This window comes from Scomber japonicus, chromosome 13 (genome assembly GCF_027409825.1).
Source record: "Scomber japonicus isolate fScoJap1 chromosome 13, fScoJap1.pri, whole genome shotgun sequence".
Classification (NCBI taxonomy): Eukaryota; Metazoa; Chordata; class Actinopteri; order Scombriformes; family Scombridae; genus Scomber; species Scomber japonicus.
The window spans coordinates 30,738,937-30,760,906 of record NC_070590.1 but is presented as its reverse complement, the minus strand read 5'-3'; the positions used below and the strand labels follow the sequence as shown (position 1 = coordinate 30,760,906).

The window sequence follows — 21,970 nt, the reverse complement described above, 5'->3', positions numbered from 1 at the left end:
GTCTCTTTTGGTGGTGATCGATCTCACTGAGCTTGGCCTTAACACAGTCAATATATATTGATAATGGGATTTCTGAAAACAGTTTATATAGGCTATGACACACACACTAAATTGTAATATAATGGACCCAATGCATGGAAAGGTTAGGCTTTACATGTGTAATCACATTGTGAAGTATGATCTAGTTGCTAATGAAAACAGTCATGTTAAAAACAAAAATCAAAGTAATAATTTCTATATCTTGGCAAGGACGTGAATACTCATTACCTCAGAAAAGTGTATTATTTATTTTAAATATTTTATGCAAGTATTGTCTGAAAAAATATATTTTCCCTTGTTTTAACCGGTGTTACACCAAAATCTGTGACCGTCACAAATGGGGACCTGTGTTGCTAGCTCTCTGCTGAAGAAGTTGTTTATAAACCTAAAGTTCACCTAAACTCAGTGGAGACCTCACGTAGCACCCTAATCTAAAAGACAGTTGAAAAGGAAATATGTTGATCATGATATACTTTATAGATATAGTGATTGTTTACTTTGCAGCTTGGCTGTTTAGTGGTAACCAATATGAAAAAAACAAAGATCAACAATAATTTTGCTTTCAGCAATATCCAACGACCAAAAAATCCTCCTCTCACATTTATCTGCACAAGGCATTTTGGTGTAAAACAGGCAACTGATAGTATAGAAAAAGTGTGTGTGTGTGAATATGTTGACATAATCACAATCATGTGTGTGATTGGTTGACATAGCAACGGTATGCTGCGATTGACCTTTGTTGCGCATCCGAGGGCATAAGAAAATATCAAAATTGCTCTTTTGTTGAGAGGTCAAGATGTTACTGTCAACATTTAACCTCTCAATGCACGCTGTTGCGCCCACGGGACAGATGTTGGGAGGTAGCGACAAGTTCTTCTGAATGTTTTAAACACTAACCCTTAAACATATATATTCATGCCGTACATTGTTAGAAAGCTTAGATTCTCCTGATTCATTCAAGACCACTCGCGACTTATATGGTTGCTCACAGCCGTAATAGTATTAGCGATTAGCTCGGCTAGCCCCTGAGGTAAGTAAGAAAAGCTATAATGCCTACATACCTTCAAAGTCTTCCCTTTATCCACAACGATCATCTTATGACTCAGCACTTTCTGTACAGCTCGCCAAGTATCCATTCTTGTGAAATATGAAATCCGTTTCCATAAAACCGAAATACTTTCCTCAATATGTCAACATGTATTTAGTCCAACACGTAACGTAATAACACAAATAACAAACCATATACGGTCCGTTTACGTCATTTCCTGACCTGCACGTCCATCTCAGAGTACACGTGACTAGATGTTGACGACCGTGAGCCTTTTCTGCTTCTGACGACACGACACACAAGCCAATTGGTGTTTAGGATTAGGCAGTACATGTCTCCAAAGCCAATGAGGACATGTGACCGACGACAATGATGACATGTCTTTGATTGACAGCTGTTCCAGCCTATGGAAATATTCGGTGAAATGAAGTTGATAACCTTTTAGCCAATAGTCAGAGGTTTCCAACGGTGTATGACACTAAGCTATCAAGTTTGGCTGTCCATAAACAAACTCCAAGCGTAACCGGCGTGCTTCCGGTGCGTAAAAGAGTTGAACCATATATCATTACGCACTCTGCATTTTGGTACACGGTTGGTTCCTGTTTGACTTGACATATGACTTGTAGAAAAATAAACATAGATAGATAGATAGATAGATAGATATGGCCAAACAAAAAAAAAAAAGGTTATTGTGATAATGCTTCTGTCATCCTATTCCAGATTGACTGACATCCAAATAGTAGCAGGGATCCTCAAAGTGTCAGCTTTCATTAGAGACCAAGATTTTGATTGTAGGCAAAGGGGTTGTGAAGTTATAGGTGTTTGATTGTGGTTATACAGTTTTGGTAATCACGTGTCCATTTGGAGTCTCCAAAAAGTACCTAAGGAAAATGCATGGACATACCTGTTGAAAAATAACTAATAAAATTCATCTTCTGGTCTTTTGACTCCAAATTTGGACTGCATGAAGCCAAGACCTGTGGCTGTGGCCTCATTGTGTCTATATCCTGCTGAGAGGTCCCTGAATGTCTGTACTCATGTCATTGTAAAGGCAAACCTATGGGTGAGTAAACAACCCCATCATTGTAACCTCTGCCACTCTTTGTCAGTAAGTCACAGAATCACACAGACACTTTTACAAGAATCCTGAGAGTGTTTCCTTTCCAATGATACCAGACACATATCTGAGTCTCAAACTATGTGGGATCTGTGCTGCTCACAACTTGGGCATGTCGTTTAGGCTAACAACATAAAAAATAGGGGCGTGTATTAAGAGGTTACAAGAAAAGTTGATGATGAGCACCGACATTTTCAGGAGAAGTGGGAGCTAGATTATTATTTTTTTTAGTTCAGGGGAAATGCCACCTGCCTCATCTGTATAGAGAAGATTGCAATGTTAAAATAATATAACCTGAAGCAGCATTATTCAAAGAAGCATTCAGGGGAGTATGATAAATACTAGAGAGAAGAGATGAACAAACAAGCTTCACAGCTAAAGAAAGGGTTATCAATTCAACAAAACGTTTCCTAGAAGGCCAGGAAGGAAGCTGATGTGGCTGTTGAAGCAAGTTACGTGGTGAGTGAGATGATAGTGAAGACCAGTTTTTAAAAGACTGCATGGAATTTGTGAATACCATGTGTCCAGAAAGAAAGTAACATCAGCCTTTCAGCCAACACGGTAGCAGAGCGGATTACCGAGTTGTCAAGTGATATTTATGATCAGCTATGTGACAAAGGCAAAAGTTTCAGCGCATACTCTGTGACTCTGGACGAATGCACCAATATTTTTGTCTATGGAATTACTGAGTATTAAAACAATGCAAGGCTGTACCACCACCAACAATGTGTTTGAGCAACTGTGTGACACAATTGCGAATGCTGGTCTGTCATGGAAGTTAAGATATTTGACAGAGAAAACGGCTCAGCTACCTACCAGCTGCCGTAGATATCAAACGTAAACATGAAGAGGTCAAGGTGAAGTTTGGCGTGGGACCTTTTCAAACTAAAACTAGAGTTCATTGTAAACCTGCACCTTGGCCAGGCTACCCAGGATAGCACCACAATGCCTCTGCATCCCGGCTACTTCGGTCCTGTCACCAGGCTGCGCTCACTGATCCCTGAGCATGCTAACATGCTAACAGGCTAATCAACAAGAATCAGTAGGCTGGAGTTACTTTACTTTGTTAGCAGTGGACAGTCACTACTGTAGCCTTTAGGTGAGTCACTCTTGTTGTTTTATGAGGCTCTAGTTAAGTAAGCAGAATTGTGAAGTAACACTATCTCTGTCTCTCTCGGCTCGGCTGGCTGCATTTTGGAGTCCTTTAACGTTATATTTTGGTAAAAACTGTCAGTCCGGAGTAATATTCTGTTTTTTTTTTAAAATTAAGTTATTAGATTTGATTGTTTTTTATGGAAGTGTTTCTCAAAGAGGCTCAATTGTGTTTAAGAGTGCTCTATTGATTGATATGTGAAGAGGTTTGGCTCGGAGCTTCGGGCTCAGCTGCTTTTACAAGTGTCCCGTATCGTGGCATTTTTAAGATTAAAAAAAAAAGATTAATCGATAATTGATCGTTAATTTTCCAGATGATCGATCAAGAAAATGTATTCAAATGCCCATCCCTAGTGATGTGTGATGTCATCCTCAAATGCATAAATTACATCAGATCCAGGGGCCTACAGCACCGCCAGTTCCATGCCTTTTTGGAGGAAATTGACATAGCATACAGTGATGAACTGCGCTCACGGATCTGGTGGAAATCCCGGGTAACTCTGACCTGCGCTGTGCTCAGTGTGCTGTGTGAGAGGGGGAGTGGCCAGCTGCTAGTGTGGCAACAGCAAATGTGTGCTTCTTTTACCTATATATTTATCTATATCTTTTACATTTCTTATCCAAACAACGTCAAACTTGCGACTGCACTTACTCGTGCCCGTAGCAAATCGCATGAACGGTTCGACAGATATGCGAATAACAGACAGACAGACGTTCCTGTCATTTATAGATAGAAGATAGATAGATATGAGTAATACCCATACCTGATGAACAGTGTAAAGGTGTAAACCACAGTGAAGCACAGATGATTGAGGAGCCAGCGGACAAAAAGCCTCTGGGTGCTGGAGCACTAGCTGTAGTCATCTCCCCCTCCATTACTAGCAGAGTCTCCCAAATCCTTACAAACACACCACGAATGCATTTACTGTACAAACAAAGTCACTAATCTGTAACTAACCTTGACAAATGTAATATTAGCAAACCGAGAATACCAGTAATGTCTTATTATAATGTAGGTTTTACCAAAAATGTTGCTAAAGTTAGCAGTGCCAGATAACGCAGGCTAACATTAGCTGGCATTGCTGTCTTATTACCCCATTGTTACTTTTATGTAGATCTTGACAGTTTTGGTTGCTCAATGGAATGTTAATGGATCTTTGTTTGTCCAAGAGAGAGACCATGTCAGTCTCTATATCAAACCTGGTCCAATTTACTCATCTCAGGGTCAAAGGTGACTCTGACCAGATGATGTTCTGAGCCGTACTGATGCTGTGTCCGCTACACTGATCTGTCTGCACATTGTTGGATTTTGATAAGGGTTGCACGGGGGCACACAGCAAAACAAAAACAAAAAATAAACCTTGCAAGCGGAGTAACTGTAGAATAGACTGACTTAGAAGTCACCAAATGACTTACTTTAACAAATTTCGTTAGTTTATATAATGCAGATTTGTAAAATATTACTTTTATGAGGATCACAGTCACAGACAATAAACTTAGCATTTTATAATAGTGGTAGCAGCGGTGCCGCAGATGTAATGAATAGGTATCGACCGATATGGTTTTTTAAGGGCCGATACCGATTATTAGTAATCAAGGAAACCGATAACCGATATTTAGAACAGATATTGATTTGCAGTAAAAAAGTTTGGTGTCAAAATTTAGAATAACACACTTGGGATTAGACTGAATACAGTATACTGTTTGTTTGTTTTTGTACACTGTGAAAATCTGTGATAAAAAGACCTTAAACTTTTGTAGAATAACACAAACTGTGTCATGTTTACTTGATCATTTTTTCTTCTTTTTTTTTTTTTTTGCCGCGGTGCTATTTATTTTTAGAAGCGTTTCATTTAAGCTATTTGCAAAATCGTGTCACACTTGATGTGAATATAGGCAGGCAGGTAGGTCCAAATGTTTTCATTGAAACTGATCATAATAAGGTTGTTGTGTCTTTAAAACTTCACCATATAGTATTTTTATTGCAACTTTGACATTTTCTGTTGCCTTGCCTTCAAACACCACACTGCTGCTTCACGGAGCAGTCCTCTCCTCTCTTCTCTGTGGCGCTGCATCTAGAAGCTGCAGTGTTGATTGGCTGTCAATTGTGCCGTGCAGCCAATCAGTGGGCGCTGTAGGCGGGACATTGTTACACAGCCAAGAGTGGTGACTTCAGGCAGAGAGAGACGGCTGCATAAGAGCCAAAGGAGCGTGTTTTAAAATAAACTTATTTTATCGGTTATCGGTGGAAAAAACGGCCGATGACGATTATCATAAAAATGCCGAATATCGGCCGATATTATCTGCCATGCCGATTATTGGTCGATCCTTAGTAATGAAGTCCACGCAGCACGCTGTATGCAAACTAAGCTTAATCTTATAGCCTATTCATTATTATTTTAATGTACATAAATTGTGTTCTTTTGCCTTAATAATGATAAGAAAAGTACACAAAAAAAGGTCAGAGCGGCCCATGTATGCATAATATGTGCATAATGTCTCCTTGTTGCATTTAGTGTAGCTTGAAATGACTAGGGCTTTGTTAATGGTTTGCATTTTTGAAAAAGCGTTATTTAAAATGTCTTATTTTCGGGAAAAATATGAATCCCAAGTGTCCATACACACCTCTGTTTTTTTCTCAGATGTCTAGCTGTACTGGACAGCACATATGGCCAAGGCAAGCGCATCTCTCCTTGGACAGCATGGCTACCAACTTTCTTTTTCTTCTTTAAAATAGTCACACAGTTCTAGGCTCAGGGGATCCTACGTGTTTATTTCACTCGTATAGTGTGAGCAGTGAAGTTGCAGCAGACCATTGGACCATGCAGTGTGAGCACATAAACTGGAGCCTAGACCTTACATTGCGAGCAATGTACTCGTACAGTGGCACCTGCTATTTAAACAATGCCCAGCTTTAGTAACACTCAGGGAATTTACACAGTAAAAGGTGTATTTAAGACCTGTATCAATGATATGTACATTGTTTCTTTTTAATGTGAACATAAATCTATTGTCTAAGAATTTATTCATTGCATTTTATGTGGTTTGTTGCTATATTACACCATTATATAAAAGTACTACAAATTTCAAGTTGTTGACTCTGTTTGTAAAAAGGCATATTGTCCTACTTTTATACTTTATGTCTCTAGATAACATGTCTGAGTTGGCTTCCGAACCACTAACCTACTGAAATGATGGCTTTCTTTAAAAAAGAACAGATGTGGACGCCTTGGTGTGAATGTACTAACAATGCCAATGACATCACAGAAAACTACATGCCATGGCATTTCATTATACAAAATGATATTATAGCTGTGGTTACAAACTGTTGATTCTGTCCTTGTAAACATACTGCAGGTTCAGACATTGACAGAGTCAGAGCATGAGTCAACAGAGTTCCTTGGTTCCGCCATCAGTCAGACCACAACTGAGGTAAGACCTGAGGCCTGTACTACGAAGCTGGATTTTCTCTTATCGAGGTAACTTTAGAGTTAACTCTGGGTTTTCCGTCATACAACGCTGGTTCACTTCTTACCGGGGTAAATCACCATGGTAACTTATGCTGAACGGCTAACCTAGCAGGTTATGTTCTGGATAAGAGTTTTTAGGGAGATGCAATCCTGTAGATGAAATCCTATACGAAAGGTACAGAATGATTTTCAAGCGACATTAAGTTAGTTTAATTTTTTTTTTGTGAACAACTTTTTTATTGCTTTTCAAGTAAAACAAGTACAGCAGTCCGATACAAGTAAAAAGGTATATTGCAATATAATAGAAATTAAAAATAAGGAAAATAAGAGATGACAGAAAAGAAAGAAAGAAAGAAAAAAAAAAAAAAGAGACCAGGCGACAACCCCCCACCCCCCAAATTTGGATCTAATATAAAACTCTTACAGGATATGACAGACCATGTTTTAACAAGAGATGTAAATAGACATAGAAATTACAGCAATTCCTGGATCTTATCTGCCATTGTTTGCCATGCTAGAATAGTATCAGCTCCATCACTGTGTATTCTTGCCACTGAAAGCTCCATATTTATTATGTCAATGTATGTGTTGATCCAATGGGGCTTGGTAACTGTATGTGGAGGTTTCCAGCGTAAAGCCAGCATCTTTTTGGCAGCAGTGATGCCCGTTAGGAGGATACGTCTTTTCCAGCATGCCAATTTTAATGAGGTGGTATCATTCAGGAGTAACACAATGGGAGAACATGGCACAGTGACTTCCAGTACATTAGATAAAGTAGAGCAGACCTCCCCCCAAAAAAGCTTCACATCCTTACATTCCCAGTACATATGTAAATATGAGCCTGCAAGTCCATCTGAGCACAGGGTGCAATTTGGAGATGATAAACGTTTCATGAAAAAGTTTCTCCTCGGAGTGAGGTAAGTCCTGTGGATATAATTGAAATGGATCTGTTGATGGTTTGGATTTTTAGAAGCAAAGACAATTGAGGACCAAATTTTTTCCCAGTTCAATGAGTCACCTCCGATATAGTGCTTCATTTCGTTAGACCACACATGTACAATAGGAAGGGTTTTATAAGAAGTGTCCCGGATAAGTGAATAAATTTGGGAGACCAAACCTCTTTTTCGTCCTTTGTTGTACAATATGGAGTGCAAAGGGTGAGCAGTAGGAGGAGAATTCCATGGCACTCCATATGCTTTCATAGATGATCGTAATTGGAAGTACAGAAATAAAGATGATCCAGGTAGTTGGTAAGACAGTCTCAAATCATTGAAATCACGAAGCCCATTCTCATTATAAACATCAGCCAAAACATGGATACCCCTAGAGCTCCATTCCGAAGATGAGAATGGGACCCCCCCAGTGAGTAGAGAATAATTATGAAAGAGTGGACTATTCCTGTGCCATCTGCATGTACTCTTAGATTCCTTCTCAGCAATAATCCATGTTGATAAGAGGAAACTCATTATGGGACCAAGTCGCAGCTTAGCAGTGGAGTAAATCAGATCCTCTAGTCTGTGTGGGGATGCCAGGTTCTTTTCTATAGGTTTCCAACACGGATCAGAATTGGGGTTAAGCCAGTCAGTGAGCGGTCTCAATACAAATGACCAAAAATAGTATTTGAAGTTGGGCATGGAAAGACCACCTTCTGTTTTATCACGTTGAAGTGTGGTTAACTTCACACGCGGCCGTTTCCCTCCCCAAATAAACCTAGAGACCAGAGAATGTACTTTTTTCCAGTAGTCAATTGGGGGTGGTAAGGGCAACATCGAAGAAAAGAAATTTATGCGTGGTAAAATATCCATTTTAATTATTGACACACGAGCTTGTACTGATTTTGGCAAGTGAGACCATCTATTTAGATCCGCCTCAATTTTATTGTAGATGCCCTGAAAATTCTTATTGGCAATAGTAGTTAAAGAGGGAAAAATGTCCACCCCCAAGTATTTAAATTGCTTGACCACTGGGATGTGCTGAGGTAATGAGCTCAGGTTCAATTTAGAGTTTAAAGGGAGAAGCGCAGATTTTGTCCAATTGATTTTATAACCGGACAAAGAACTAAATTCGTGAAAAGTATCCAGAATATGCGGTAATGATGAGGTTGCTCTGTCGAAATATAATATGTCATCAGCATATAGCGATATGAAGTGTGTGGTGTTGTTAAAGGTGATGGGGGAAATATTTGGGTGTTGACGAATTTTCTGTACGAGGGGCTCTAATGACAAAATAAAAAGAAAAGGGCTTAACGGACATCCTTGTCGGCACGAGCGAGACAAATTAAACTTATTTGATATAATGCAATTTGTGTTAATCATTGCAGATGGGTTATTGTATAGTAGTTTAGTTAACTTAATAAAAGTTGAACCCAATTTAAAGCGCTGCAAAACCACCCACAAGTATTCCCATTCTAGCCTATCAAAGGCTTTTTCTGCGTCGAGGCTCAATATTGCACATGGGGAGGGAATATCCCTGGCAGCATGAATTACATGAAGTAGACGCCGTACATTGTCAGAAGCAAGTCTTGATTTCACAAAGCCTGTCTGGTCACTATTAATTAATGTGGCTATGTGGGGTTCTATTCGGGAGGTTAGTATACGGGCAAAGATTTTAATTTCTGCATTAAGGATAGACAATGGTCTATAGTTCCCACATTTCGTGGCGTCCTTATTGGGCTTGGGCAGTACAGCTATCAAGGCAGCATTCATGTCATTGAAAAAGGAACCAACTTCAATAGCTTTATGAATCATGGCTAAAAAGTATTGTCCCAGTTCTTAACAAAAGGTGAGATAAAACTCTGGGGGTATCCCATCCCATCCCGGAGACTTGCCTTTTTTCATACCAGCTATAGCACCTCTCAACTCAGTCAGAGTGATTGGTTCCCCTAGGCGCTGTGCAGCTTCTTGCTCAAGGGTGGGAAGCTCTAAATCTTGTAAAAAGGATTCACATTTAGTTTTGTCCAGTGAAATTTCAGATTTGTATAGCTCTGCATAATAATTTTGGAATGCAGTGTTAATTTCTTTGGGAGCAGTCAACAGATTTTGGTTTGAGCTGATAGCTACAATGTTGGAAAATTTTTCAAATTTTTGCAGACTAAGAGAGAGCAGATGACTTGGTCTCAAGCCGTTAAAATAATAGTTCCTTCTAGTCCTATGAATTTGAAATTCGGCCTGTAATCTCAAAATGTTGTTCAACCTAACTCTGACTGCGTCAATTTTCTTTTTATTGTCATCTGTGACGCCATCCCCCTGCTGAGCCTGTTCAAGCCTTTGTAATTAGTTTTCGAATGAATTAATTTTGCCCAGTCTAGTTTGATTGAGATATGAAGCGAAGGAAATAAGTTAGTTTAATATTCACCATTCATTTGACTTTCAAAATACAAACCTATTATGCTTCAGCCATTTGAGTGAATGATGTCAAACCAACTATATGACATTCAGACTAGTAATATCCCTCATGTGCAACCAGGCTTATTTTTCAAATATATATTTTCGTCAATTTTTTATATGTACAATAAACAAATAACCTCGAGTTTCATAATTTGTGTCAGGAAACCTGACAAAAAGTCTCAATAAGAACATCTTGAGAGTAATCGCTGCAAAAGTGCAGAAAAGCAGAATTTTATTCATATTTTTTAATTGTAAAAAATGACCAAAATATATCATTTAAAAAAGAATCATTGTGGCACATGAGGACAGCTGTTTTTTTTAATATAGTTTTTAGACAACAATGGAGGTCTATGGCATAGAGGAATAAGATATATCAGGCTTTGACAAAACACAATACTAAGTTCATTGTTGGTTTGGAGACCTGGCTTTTATTTTAGGAAATACGGTAATCATAGCATAAACTCCACAAAAGCTATAATTATATTATGTTAATGTTGAGCGTCAGGTGAAGGCAGTATTTTTATGGTGTGTGATGCAAAATTCCTATTATAAGACATTATGTTAAAATGTAAAGGTTATCTCATAGGATAGTTTCACAAGACTCTCTTGAATGCTGACCCTGTGTCTTAAGTAGGATTTCTCTGTTGAGTCATATATAAGTTTTTTGTTTTTTTAGTCCAAATATTTTTTTAAAACTTGAAACTGTTTCAAAGTCATAAATGCATAATTCAGATGTCAAAGACCAAATCCAGCATTGAAATTTACTTCCATTCTTTCACATATGCTTTATCCCAAAGGATCAATAAGGTTGCTTTCTTAATCCTACTCTGGGGCAGAGGATTCCTGCCCACTGAAACAAACAGGATTCTGAGATTATTCAGTTACCTGACAGATGATTGCAAACTGAACTCAACTTTTTTAATGTTTTCTTCCAGGTGCCTCCCTTTGTAGAAATGTCTGGCCAACAACACCCACCAAGTAAGTCTCCTACCCTCAATTCTTTCCACAGCCCTAGAATAGACAAGCTCTGGTCCAGACTGAAATATCAGCTGTAGGATGGATTACTATGAAATCTTTTAAACACATTTTAAGTTCCCCTCAGGATGAAGTGTGGGGATAGGCAAGTAAGTTTGGCCTCTGGCATAATAAAAGACTCATTTAAAATATACATATGTCCACCTTATGCCAAGCTGATTCTGCTCTTTTGTGCCAATGTTAATGTTTTTCATAAAGGGTTGAGCAGTGTTGTGTGAGACTTGGTGTGTTTATTAGTGCTGTTGAACGTAACCGCTGTGAAACAATCAGAAAATAACATTTTATTGATCTGGTTCACTGGCTTTCTCGGTCCCAACGCTCCCTCACTTCATTCACTCTCAAGCTCGCTCGACCACAGCTGTCCTGCCTCTGTGACTATACCCCTGCAGCTGTTTCTGTACCTTTTATACAGAACAGGGAGGCGGAATAAAGGCACAACATTCCAGCCTTGTATGCCCATACTAAATAATTGTAATTTTTATTTTATTTTATTTAAACAGGGACATTGCGCAATAAAACATTAACCTTGTATATAACAAGAAAAAAATACATATTTCAGGGATTTATTAAGTTGCTATTTTCCGCCCGTAGTCCCTGGGCAGGTAGATGGAACATACAATAAATGAAAATCAATGACATCTTTTACAAAGTTGCAAAATTGCAATGATAAAATTATCAATACACAGATGCCTACATCCAGGGGTGGATTGGCCATTGGGAGTACCAGGATTTTTCCCGGTGGGCCGATCAACAATGGGCCGATGGCTGCTCGTTTTTTTTATTTATTTAGTTTTTGCCATGGTAACTCTCCTGGCCTGGGGGCAGGGACATGCACCGGCCCACAGAGCTCCGCTGCAGCCTGCAGACACAGCAGAGGCCCATTGGCTTGTCTGTCTAAAGAATACCTGGCCCAGTGGCCCTATGATAGGCTACAGAGACCCAGGAGTCCTACCCACACATGTTCTAGACCGCCCCTCGTCCAATCACCTTTAATGACAAGCAGTCATGATGAGAGAGAGAGAGTGAGAGAAACAACAACACACCAGCCCATGAAAAACAAAGCAAGGATTACAAAACGAAAAAGGCGGAGCTTAAAAAACGGAGAAAAGATAAGAAAAGCTCTCGCGACCGATGCTGCTAAGAGCAATAAACTGTCAGAAATGTTTGCTGCGGGGGCCAGAGTGGCCAGAGCTAGCAGCAGGTTGAGGAAGACTCTCCATGTGGAAGTGGTGATACAGTCTAAAGCAGGTGTGAGCCTGCCAGCATGGTGTGGATAAACACTCATTAAATGTTCAGAATGGTTACTAACTGTCTATGAACTTTACTTGACATAATAAACAGCAAACTCTGCATAGTGTGGTGTGTTACAACTAGGCCTAAATCTAGTTATCTAAAGTATTAGAAAACAATCATATTCATATACTATCCTGATTAATTGATTAGTTTCTTTTATTAACCACTATTTTCATCAAAGTATGCCACATAATTGCAAATCTGCAAGTTTACAACTCACATGTTGCAATGTGATGTGGTTTGAGCATGTAGATCTGCTACTTTCACAATTTTTGATCATTTCTACCTATAATGACTTCCCCCAAATCAGGTCACCAGAGTTAAAGTGTTTGAAGTGTCAACATGCACCTTTCTTTGTGCCTATAGTCTAATATGTTCATGAAGGACATTGATCTAACAACATAACTCATATGTAGCCTATGATGCTTTACATATTTTTTCGTCATTGTCATTTTGTCATTGTTTATGGTTTATTGCTCATTCAACAGTTTCACATTATACAGTTAAAACTAATTCAAGTCTATTCGAGTCTCCAGAATATAAGGGGTATTGTTCAGTATACTACTTACTTACTTACTTAGTTTAAATGTACGTCAACGCGTTTGGCACAGTATCTGCGCGCGGATTGTAGTGGGCCGGTCTGAACCAAAAAGTCCAGGGTCGATTTTTTTTGTCCCGTTCCAGGCCTACCTACATCTTAAAAGCAATTTGGCCCCCACCCCCCAACTTTGATACACACATAATCTGCCACCACTGCTCTAGTGGGTACGCGAAGGAGAAATGTAATGGTGGCTTTGAATTTCTTTATTGTAAGTGGGATTTTTCACAAAATAAAAACATGAAATTTAAGTAGTCAACTCAACTTACATTTTAAGACAATTAATAAATAAATATAGTTTAACTATGCATATTACCCAATATGCATTTTAGATTCTGCTAGTCAGGTTGTGGTGGCAGCTTAATTCCATAATTAGTTAATTCATTCAAATATGGCTGGCTACAACTGTCTGAAAACAGAAAGTGTCAGGAGGGACAGCTAAAGTTATCATGTCAAGATGAAAGATCAGAGCCACAGAGAGAGAGATGTATTGGAGAGAAGCCAGGTGGAGAAACTGAGTGGGAGTCAGACACGGGTAAGACGTGAGACCAAGGATGCTGAAAAGAAACAGGCAGCACCTCAGGAGCATACAGGCACATCATCGAGCCAATGAGGCAAAAGGGACAAGAAGATTTGGCATCAGACTGGAGGGGGAAAAAGGAAATATGAATGCTCAGGTCCAGGCTTCACTTGGATTGGCAAAGCTGATTGCCTTAAAACACAGTGTGTGGTGTGCAGTGAGGTTTTGGCTAATAGCTGTCTAAAGCCCTTTTATGTACATTTCTACCTCAACACCAAACATGTCAATAAGTGGAAGAGTTACAAATCTACAGTCATATGCAGGTACTGGGTCAACTAAAAAGTATGGCTTCTCAGTTACAAGATACCAAGAGTGGTTCTTCTTCAGACAATTGCTGAAGATGTGTGTTTAACATCTGACTTTTTCAGTCCGGATAAACTCACTGTGTGGGGAAAAACTGAAAGCAGGAAGCTTGACTCAAACATTACATTATTTTTTATTATATTATTTTATATTATTTACTTTGTAAAACAAAAAGTCACAAATTAAGGCACTGATATAAATGTACTGAATTGATGTATATTATTAAAATAATAAATAATTGTGCACCTGCAGCAACTTTACAGCTTTCAAAATAAACATGTATCAAACTTCTTTATAAACATTTAGTGCAAACAGGAATTCAAAATCCAATATAAATTAAAGCTGCAAGCAGCGTTGGGCGGGACCTCGCCCCCTTGCGCACATCGAGCCATGGCGAAGCGGAAAAGTTTCCGTTAGGGGCATTTAGATGTCTTCAGACCTGGGCTTTTATCAGACACTGCAATAAGTAGATCACTCACACACACACACACACACACAACATACACACACTGCTTTGTGCTTGTAAATAACATGGCAGTGTTTTGGGTTCAATAGTTTGAGGCGGAGCTGCAGGGTTGAGTGGAGGTGTGTGGGGAAGTTTTATTTGTGCTGTTGAACATAACCGCTTTGAAACAATCAGAAAATAACATATTATGAATCTGCCAGCACCCTCTCCTCATTCACTCTATAGCTTGGTCGACCACAGCTAACAAAATAGTGTCCTCACTGACAGAGCAACTCTGTCCCCCCCATTCATTGTCCGGGCCATTTTTTCTACAGAACAGTGAAGAGGAATAAAGTAGCAGCATTCCTGGCTCTCCAGACAGTGGTGGAGAGTTGTCAACAACTTAAGAAATATAGATGCAGTAATAGTCTGCTTGCTTCCAACACCATTTAAACAATTTATTGACATTTTTTAAATTGAAACATAGAGTTCAAGTGAATAGATCGGCCTCATGGAACAGTCCCATGATCCGATATTAATATTGGATCGTGCATCCCTAGAATGTACACAATGCTTTGTGTGGGAAGGTGCACTGATGGGGCAAAATCAATAACAGGGAAGCACACAGGGCTTGGCTCACATCAGGAAAGTTACTTCTTTGGTTACATTGCAGTCTTCACAGGGAGGCCCAGCAGCCATATACATGCTAACTGATCTACTTTCAGTCCTCAATGACACACTGAAGCTGAATACACTCCTGTTTCCCTACACTTCACACCTTCTTGGAGGATAACAAAGTGGTCATGGGTGAACATGTGAATAATTAATAGTTACCTCCAGCTAGGGAAATATTTTCCACCTATCAACTGCAGGAGTAGCTAATTGACCTGTCATCTAATGTAGTACTGCAGTTAGAAGCCACTCGTGGATATTTGGACTGAAGCAGTAACAGCATACCCACCACTCCTTGCAAAGCAAGCCTTGGGTATTTAGATGCCTTTTGTCTCTGCTATATTCATTCAGTAGATGCAGACAGCCGCTGCTGCTTCTTCAGAATTGTATGAAATATGATTAGAAAAATTACACAACTTTGCAGATTACTTTTATTTTGAAATGGCAGACACAGGAAGTGGAGATGCGTGGAACCAAGATGCACCAGAGCTCCATGAAGTTCTGTGTATGAGGAGTTTATCTCTAAGATACCTCCTCATTTAACTCCAAAAATGTAAATGAGGTGGCAACTGGCTGGAGAGATATAACCAAACGTATTGAGGAAAAAAAAAAAGCCAACAACAAACAAAAAAAAAAAGGCTCAACATGCTTAGTGATTTTCTTTGCATTGGTTTGTATCAAAAAGAACCAGACCCTTCTGTTTCACTCCAGTAATCTTTCAACAGGTCTTAAACATACTGCTCAGGTCGTTTGTGTTCTTTTGTTGACAGACTATGGAAGCAGCAACTAAAATGTCAGAGGACTTGATTAAAATACTAATTAAAAAATATATAAGAATAATGTAGCTGACTGAAAAAGAGTAGGTGAAGTTGTTTAACAATCATCTCTATAGCTTGGGTACATTATAGCTGTATCCTCTTAATGTATGATTCTCTTTGTGATGTTATACACCTAACAGTCTCCCTGAAAGACAGATATTTGTGAACTGTTGTCTGACAATCGTTCATTCAAATAACATTTGAGTTCTTTATGTAGGACAGTCCTCTGAAGAAGTTCTGTTGTGCACTCACCATTTTTCTTGCTATTCTACTGTGTAGATCTTTACATGACGTGAAGGTCCTTGTGGCATATTCTGCCATCTGTCGACTGAATTGAAATTTCAGACTGAAGTCTCCACCCTTGTGTCCACAGACTATGTATGTGAGGAGCTGAGTAAAGCCATGTTTGAGGTGGTTCCTCTCAGCATACGATCTGACATCAAGCTGCAGCATTTCAGCAAAAACAACAGGTGTGAAAATAACTACAGTGAGTGTGGTGGAAAAGTTTACTGAAGAATAAACATCTAAACATATTGATCAGAGTAAATTGGCTCATTCTAAGACAGCTTCATTCTATTTTCCAGTTGCACCATAACGATTTTTAACCTGGTTTGCAACTTGTTCAGCCCAGTCCTGATGTGGTTGTCCTTATCATTGTTACATGGCAAATACATAGGTAAAGATAACAACAAACATATAGGTACACTTAGGGCCCTAGTTTAACGATCTGAGTCACTGCGACAGATTTCCATCAATTGAACTGCCAAAAGGCCATATATGAGATCAATGCAGATACGATGAGAATTACAGAGGTATAATAATAATGATATACATTGTGATACTCTACATATTATCCCAACAAACACACAGAGCAGACATGGGCAGCCCGCAAGTCAATTTCCAAATCACTAAATTTTTAAAATGGTGTTGGAAGAAGCAGACCATTACTGCATTTAAATGACTTAGTGAAGTCATAACAACTCTTCACTGCTGTTTGACTCAGGACTCAGCTCCACCTTGCTGAGACAGAGGAGGGGAGTAGCTAACGTTAGCCTCTACTGCGCTGTTCTCCTCTGCTCTCAGGAGGGCCTGGTCACTGCAGGAATACTACTACTTTATTCAGCCTCACTGTTCTATATAAAAGGTCTGGACACTGAATGGAGGACAGGGTTACTCCGTCAGTAAGTGGCTACAGGATGCGTTATTAGCAGCTATGGTCGAGCGAGCTAGAGAGTGAATGAAGAGAGGGAGCGCTGACAGTGAGATAGCCGGTGAATCAGGTCAATAACACATTATTTTCTGATTGTTTCAACTGCACAAATAAACTTCCCCACACACCTCCACTCAACCCTGCAGCTCAGCCTCAAACCTCTGAATCTGAAACACCTGTGCTGTTTAAAACACAGCAGCAGCAACATTATGCTGGTTTTGGTTGATTCACTGAAAGAAAGCAAAGTCTCAATGAGAGATCTTCTTTATGGCTATGATGATGATCTCTGTATTAAAGAGCTGTGTTTTGGGTTGAGCATAGCTCAGCGGGTAAAGCACCCGCCCCATGTGTTGGGGCTATAGCCCTCGTTGCAGGTGACCCCGGTTCGAGTCCTGAGCCGAGCGGTCTTATCCTGCGTGTCATTCCCCCCTCTCTCTGCCTCCTGTTTCCTGTCTATCTCCACTGTCCTCTACATTAAAGGCAAAAAAGCCTGAAAAAATATACTTAAAAAAAAAAAAAAAAACAAGAGCTGTGTGTTTCACCTCTAGTGGGGCTGAGTCCTCAGTGTGATGCTCACACACAGACAATGAACCAGGTGAAAACTGGAGGTGACAGCTACATCGTTATGTTACTGTAAGTGCAATAAATGCTACCAGAGTAAAAAAAAACCAAGAAGAATAATTTGATTGAATCCACCAAAAAACAAGTGGTTACTTGATTTTTGTTTTGAAATACCAACAATTAAACTGAAATACAAGCTGTTTTTCTTTTTCTTTATAAAATAAGAATGAGCAGAAATTAAATATGGTTTGATTTTCTTTTCATATTTAGAATAATTTTTAAACAATCACTGGCAAACAGATACAAAAAATGACCAGTTTTTTCATATTCTGAGAGTGGATGTTGTCATCAAGGCAAGAGAGCAATAAATATAAATTAAAATAAAAATCCTCTCCCTGTCACTGCAACGGTCTGACAGACCGTTTGAGTTTTTTATAATATTAACTATTTTCTATTACAATTTCTGAGGGTTTCTGTGGTTACAGACCTCAGTATGCCTTATTATTGCCTGTACGTTTTTCCATTTCATTTAGTAAAGAGCAGCAATGGTTAGTGGGTGAAATATAATCCTGTTCAGTTTCCATCTTGTTTTACCTTAAATCAGAAGCGACTGTAAAAGGGTTTCTATGAAAAGGTAGATGGTGAACAGCTTATGACTTGGCCAGAAAAAAAAAAAAAAAATCAGTCAGAAGATTTGTTTTGCTGCAATCCCTGTCTAAGTGCATAGTGGGAAGCAGATGCATTTAAAGCGTGCCCAAATCCACTTTTCCTGGTTTAATGGTGATGGAAGAAATGGTGGTAGTGCAAGGAGCATGGTTCAAAGGGGTTGTACTTTGTCTCTTAATTAATCATGGTTGTAGTTTGGGTGTAGCATGTGGTAAACCAATCAGTGTCATCTCCCATTCCCTTTAAAAGCCAGGTGCGCTTACACTTTGCTGGATTGCTGTTATAACAGCACATTTGCCAAATAGTAAGACCGCATGCTTCTCTGCAGAGGAAACTGATCTGTTTGAACATGAAGTGAAAGCGATCTCCTCCGTCAGCAGCACTGGAATGAGTTTTGAAGTAGGGGACATCCAATTTTGATGATATAATTGTCGGATCTGACCAATACCTTTTCAAGCATACCTCTAATGTAGCCCATCTCACCTCCTAAATGGTCACAAAGTTTAGTTATTTATGTTACACAACAGAGTTTACACTGCAATATGTTTCCAGAATAAAACATGAGTTACTTTTGCTGAAAAGAAAGTTGGAAAAGAGGCTGATTCATTCATAAAAAGGAAGAATATGGAGTTACTGACCAGTCGGATGAGTGTAGAGTGTAGAGATTATACTGTAACAGCCTAATATCATCAGGTGATTTAATGAATGGCTGTGTGTAATGGCACTGCGCTCTGGTGCAACATCTCAGAGGCTGCACATTTATCAACGTATTGGTCCTGCTGCTGTCAGATGCTGCTGGGATTTCCTCGGCTTTCCTCCAGAAACAGACTTGGTTCTGAGATGCATTTGCCACAAAAACACCAACAACTCACTTTGTGCTGCATAGTTTCGCGTCTCCTCCCATCAGTTCACCGTGCATGCAGCTGTGCACCACAAAACCACACAGATGTCGTGGTGCAGCTCACCTGTGAACCCGGGGAGGAAGAAGACCACCAGTTTAATTTTTTAATTCATTCAATTTTTTTTCAAATTTGCTTTTGTTTATCTTTTAATTAGAAATAGTTCTGTTCAGTCATGGAGTAACAGGTAAACTCAGCAAGATTTTAACTGTTGGAAACCTGATCAATGCAATCTGTAGATTAGAGGACTTCCACAACAGCACTGTCCTTGCTGACGCAATACACAATTGATTTCCATTGCCTCAAGACAACAATGTGCCTGACCACATCTCATTTTAAGCCCATTTAATTAACAACAAATTTCAGAGGTAAACTGATAAGTTGAAGCAATACACCTTTAATGATGAGTGTTTTAAAACCAGTGTATCAATCAATACATTTTGATAAACCAGTCAAATTTCTGAATTCGTGGCTCTATGGTTCAATAGATCCCCTGTATTGCTTCAAAGAATAGACATACACCATTTGAGTAAATTTTTATTGACTAGAAACTACTGAATTACTCGATCTGACATCAACTCTTGATTAAAGCAATATTTGGATCCTACTTTTTAATCGATGGAGGGTCTCAGCTGTCCGTCCTTCAGAACCACGCGTATGCACACGAAGTGGAAGATCTCAGAGAGCGTCGCAGGTCTGGGCGGGGTGTCAAGTGTTGCTAAGTCTGTCCCATATTGGTATAAGTAATTGATCTTGTGTTTAAAACCACACTATTGACAAAGATGTCTATGTATTAGTAAGAAAAAGTTGACACTGATTTTCTCCTTCATATTCTGTGGTGTTGTTTAAAGATACAAAGAGGAAGAAAAGGAATGTGCTGTCTCATAGTTTATGGGGGCGTAGGAGTCCAATCTGATGGTGGAAAAGGGAGTGAAGTTCTGACGTCTGAACGAGACACCATATTATGTTATGTAACTTTTTATGTAGTTCTGTCACTTTGGGTTTCTTCATGGAATGTTATGTTTTTTTGTTTCTCCAAGAGAGAGACAGTCTCCATATCAAACCTGGTCCAATTTACTAATCTCAGGGTCAAAAGTGACTCTGGTCAGATGATGTTCATAGACAACGTTAGGAGAGAGATGCGATGGGACTACAGCCACATCCTACTGACAGGATTTCTAAGAGAAAAATGAATACCACTAACTGAGAAAAGGCCTATTTTCTTTATAAATTTCTGTAGTAATGTAACTAACATTTCACAGTTCAGTACTGCATTGCTGGTTGCTTACAATTACAGACCAAATTGCAACACAAAATCATTACACACAATAAGACCATATGAAAACAGCACACAGCCATAATACATTTGTATGTATTATGGCTGTGGTGTGGATGTGTTTGTCCTCATCCATTTATTGGTACAGAGGTGCAAACTGGATTGAAAATACCTACTATAACTATAACAGTGCACTGTCAAATCATTTGACAAAACTGATGCTTGAATTCAAATGCACTTTTGACAGATTTGCATTGTAGAGTCTGTCTGAATACATCCTATCTGAATGTAAAAGAACACTGTATCATTTGATTTAAAATACCTGAACTGAAATGATATGTTATTAGATTACAGTAAAGGTCTGTGTAACAGTGCCTTCCTGTATTCTTATCTCCTGCAGTGGCTCCCGCAGTGTGCAGAAAATGAAGCAGTTGAAAATGAAGGTCAGCGATGAGAAGCTGAGGGTAGTCCAGCCTGACAGGAAAGGCCACTTTCACCTTGTGATGTAGGATGGATCAACAACTGGAAACTGTGTGTGTGTGTGTGTGTGTGTGTGTGTGTGTGTGTGTGTGTGTGTGTGTGTGTGTGTGTGTGTGTGTGTTCCCTTATGCAGTCCAAAGTCAAATAAACACTTGTATACAATGTTTGGTTTGTCCTCATTTCATGGAGATTTTAAGCCTGAACACCTCTAATGTTGGAACCTGGTGAGTCAGTGAGTGAGTTCTACCTTCTGCTGAAGAAATGATCAAAAGGATTTCTGAATAGATTGGAATACAATGATTACAGTTCTGGCTTCATGACTGGTCAGTTTATTTACAGCTTCAGCAGCTGTTTGAGTAAAATTTGAAAAAATTACAAAATCATAAACCTTGCTTGAAAATAGCAACACTGCAGTACAAACAAAATATCCTTGGAAGTACAACACTTGTAACAAAACAATCTGCATTTTCACACAAACACAATATTTTCCTTTATTGTTTGGCCGGTGAAGAGTCTGGTCCCTCTGTATTCAAGTGTAACTGATAAAACTTCACCAAAACACACAGATCAGATCTGCCAGTCAGTATGTTGTCAAAACTGGAAAAAACAATGATATTTTTTAATATAAATAAATAATTCAAGGACTTTACATGAATGTATTGCTAATCTGACCTTGTGGTGTTTAAACATTATGGATATACTAGCCAAGTGGTAGATCATGAATAATAAAGCAATTAGTTCAGCTGACTTCAGGCTTCAAATATTTCACTTCAACCCGTATGATTCGGCCACAGCTTCTGTGAGCCAAACATGTTTAGTCCAACTTCAAAGGCTTATGCTATCAAATGTTGCTACAGTGACTGTAGGTTGGGAAGCTAAATAATATAAATAAGCAGGTGCAAGATGTGTTGGTGGTATTAAC

The 21,970-nt window shown here is 39.1% G+C and overlaps 1 protein-coding gene across 1 annotated transcript in view; it reads left to right on the top strand.

Annotated features, from left to right (window-relative positions):
- Positions 1-21,132, top strand: part of ska2 (spindle and kinetochore associated complex subunit 2) — a 32,229-nt gene extending 11,097 nt beyond the window's left edge. Inside the window, exons 4-6 of the mRNA XM_053332260.1 lie at positions 6,714-6,788; positions 11,148-11,190; positions 20,969-21,132. Coding sequence (XP_053188235.1) covers positions 6,714-6,788; positions 11,148-11,190; positions 20,969-20,994 — 144 coding nt within the window. The 3' untranslated portion in view covers positions 20,995-21,132. The remainder of the gene's footprint in view (positions 1-6,713; positions 6,789-11,147; positions 11,191-20,968) is intronic.
- Positions 21,133-21,970: the final 838 nt, after the last annotated feature.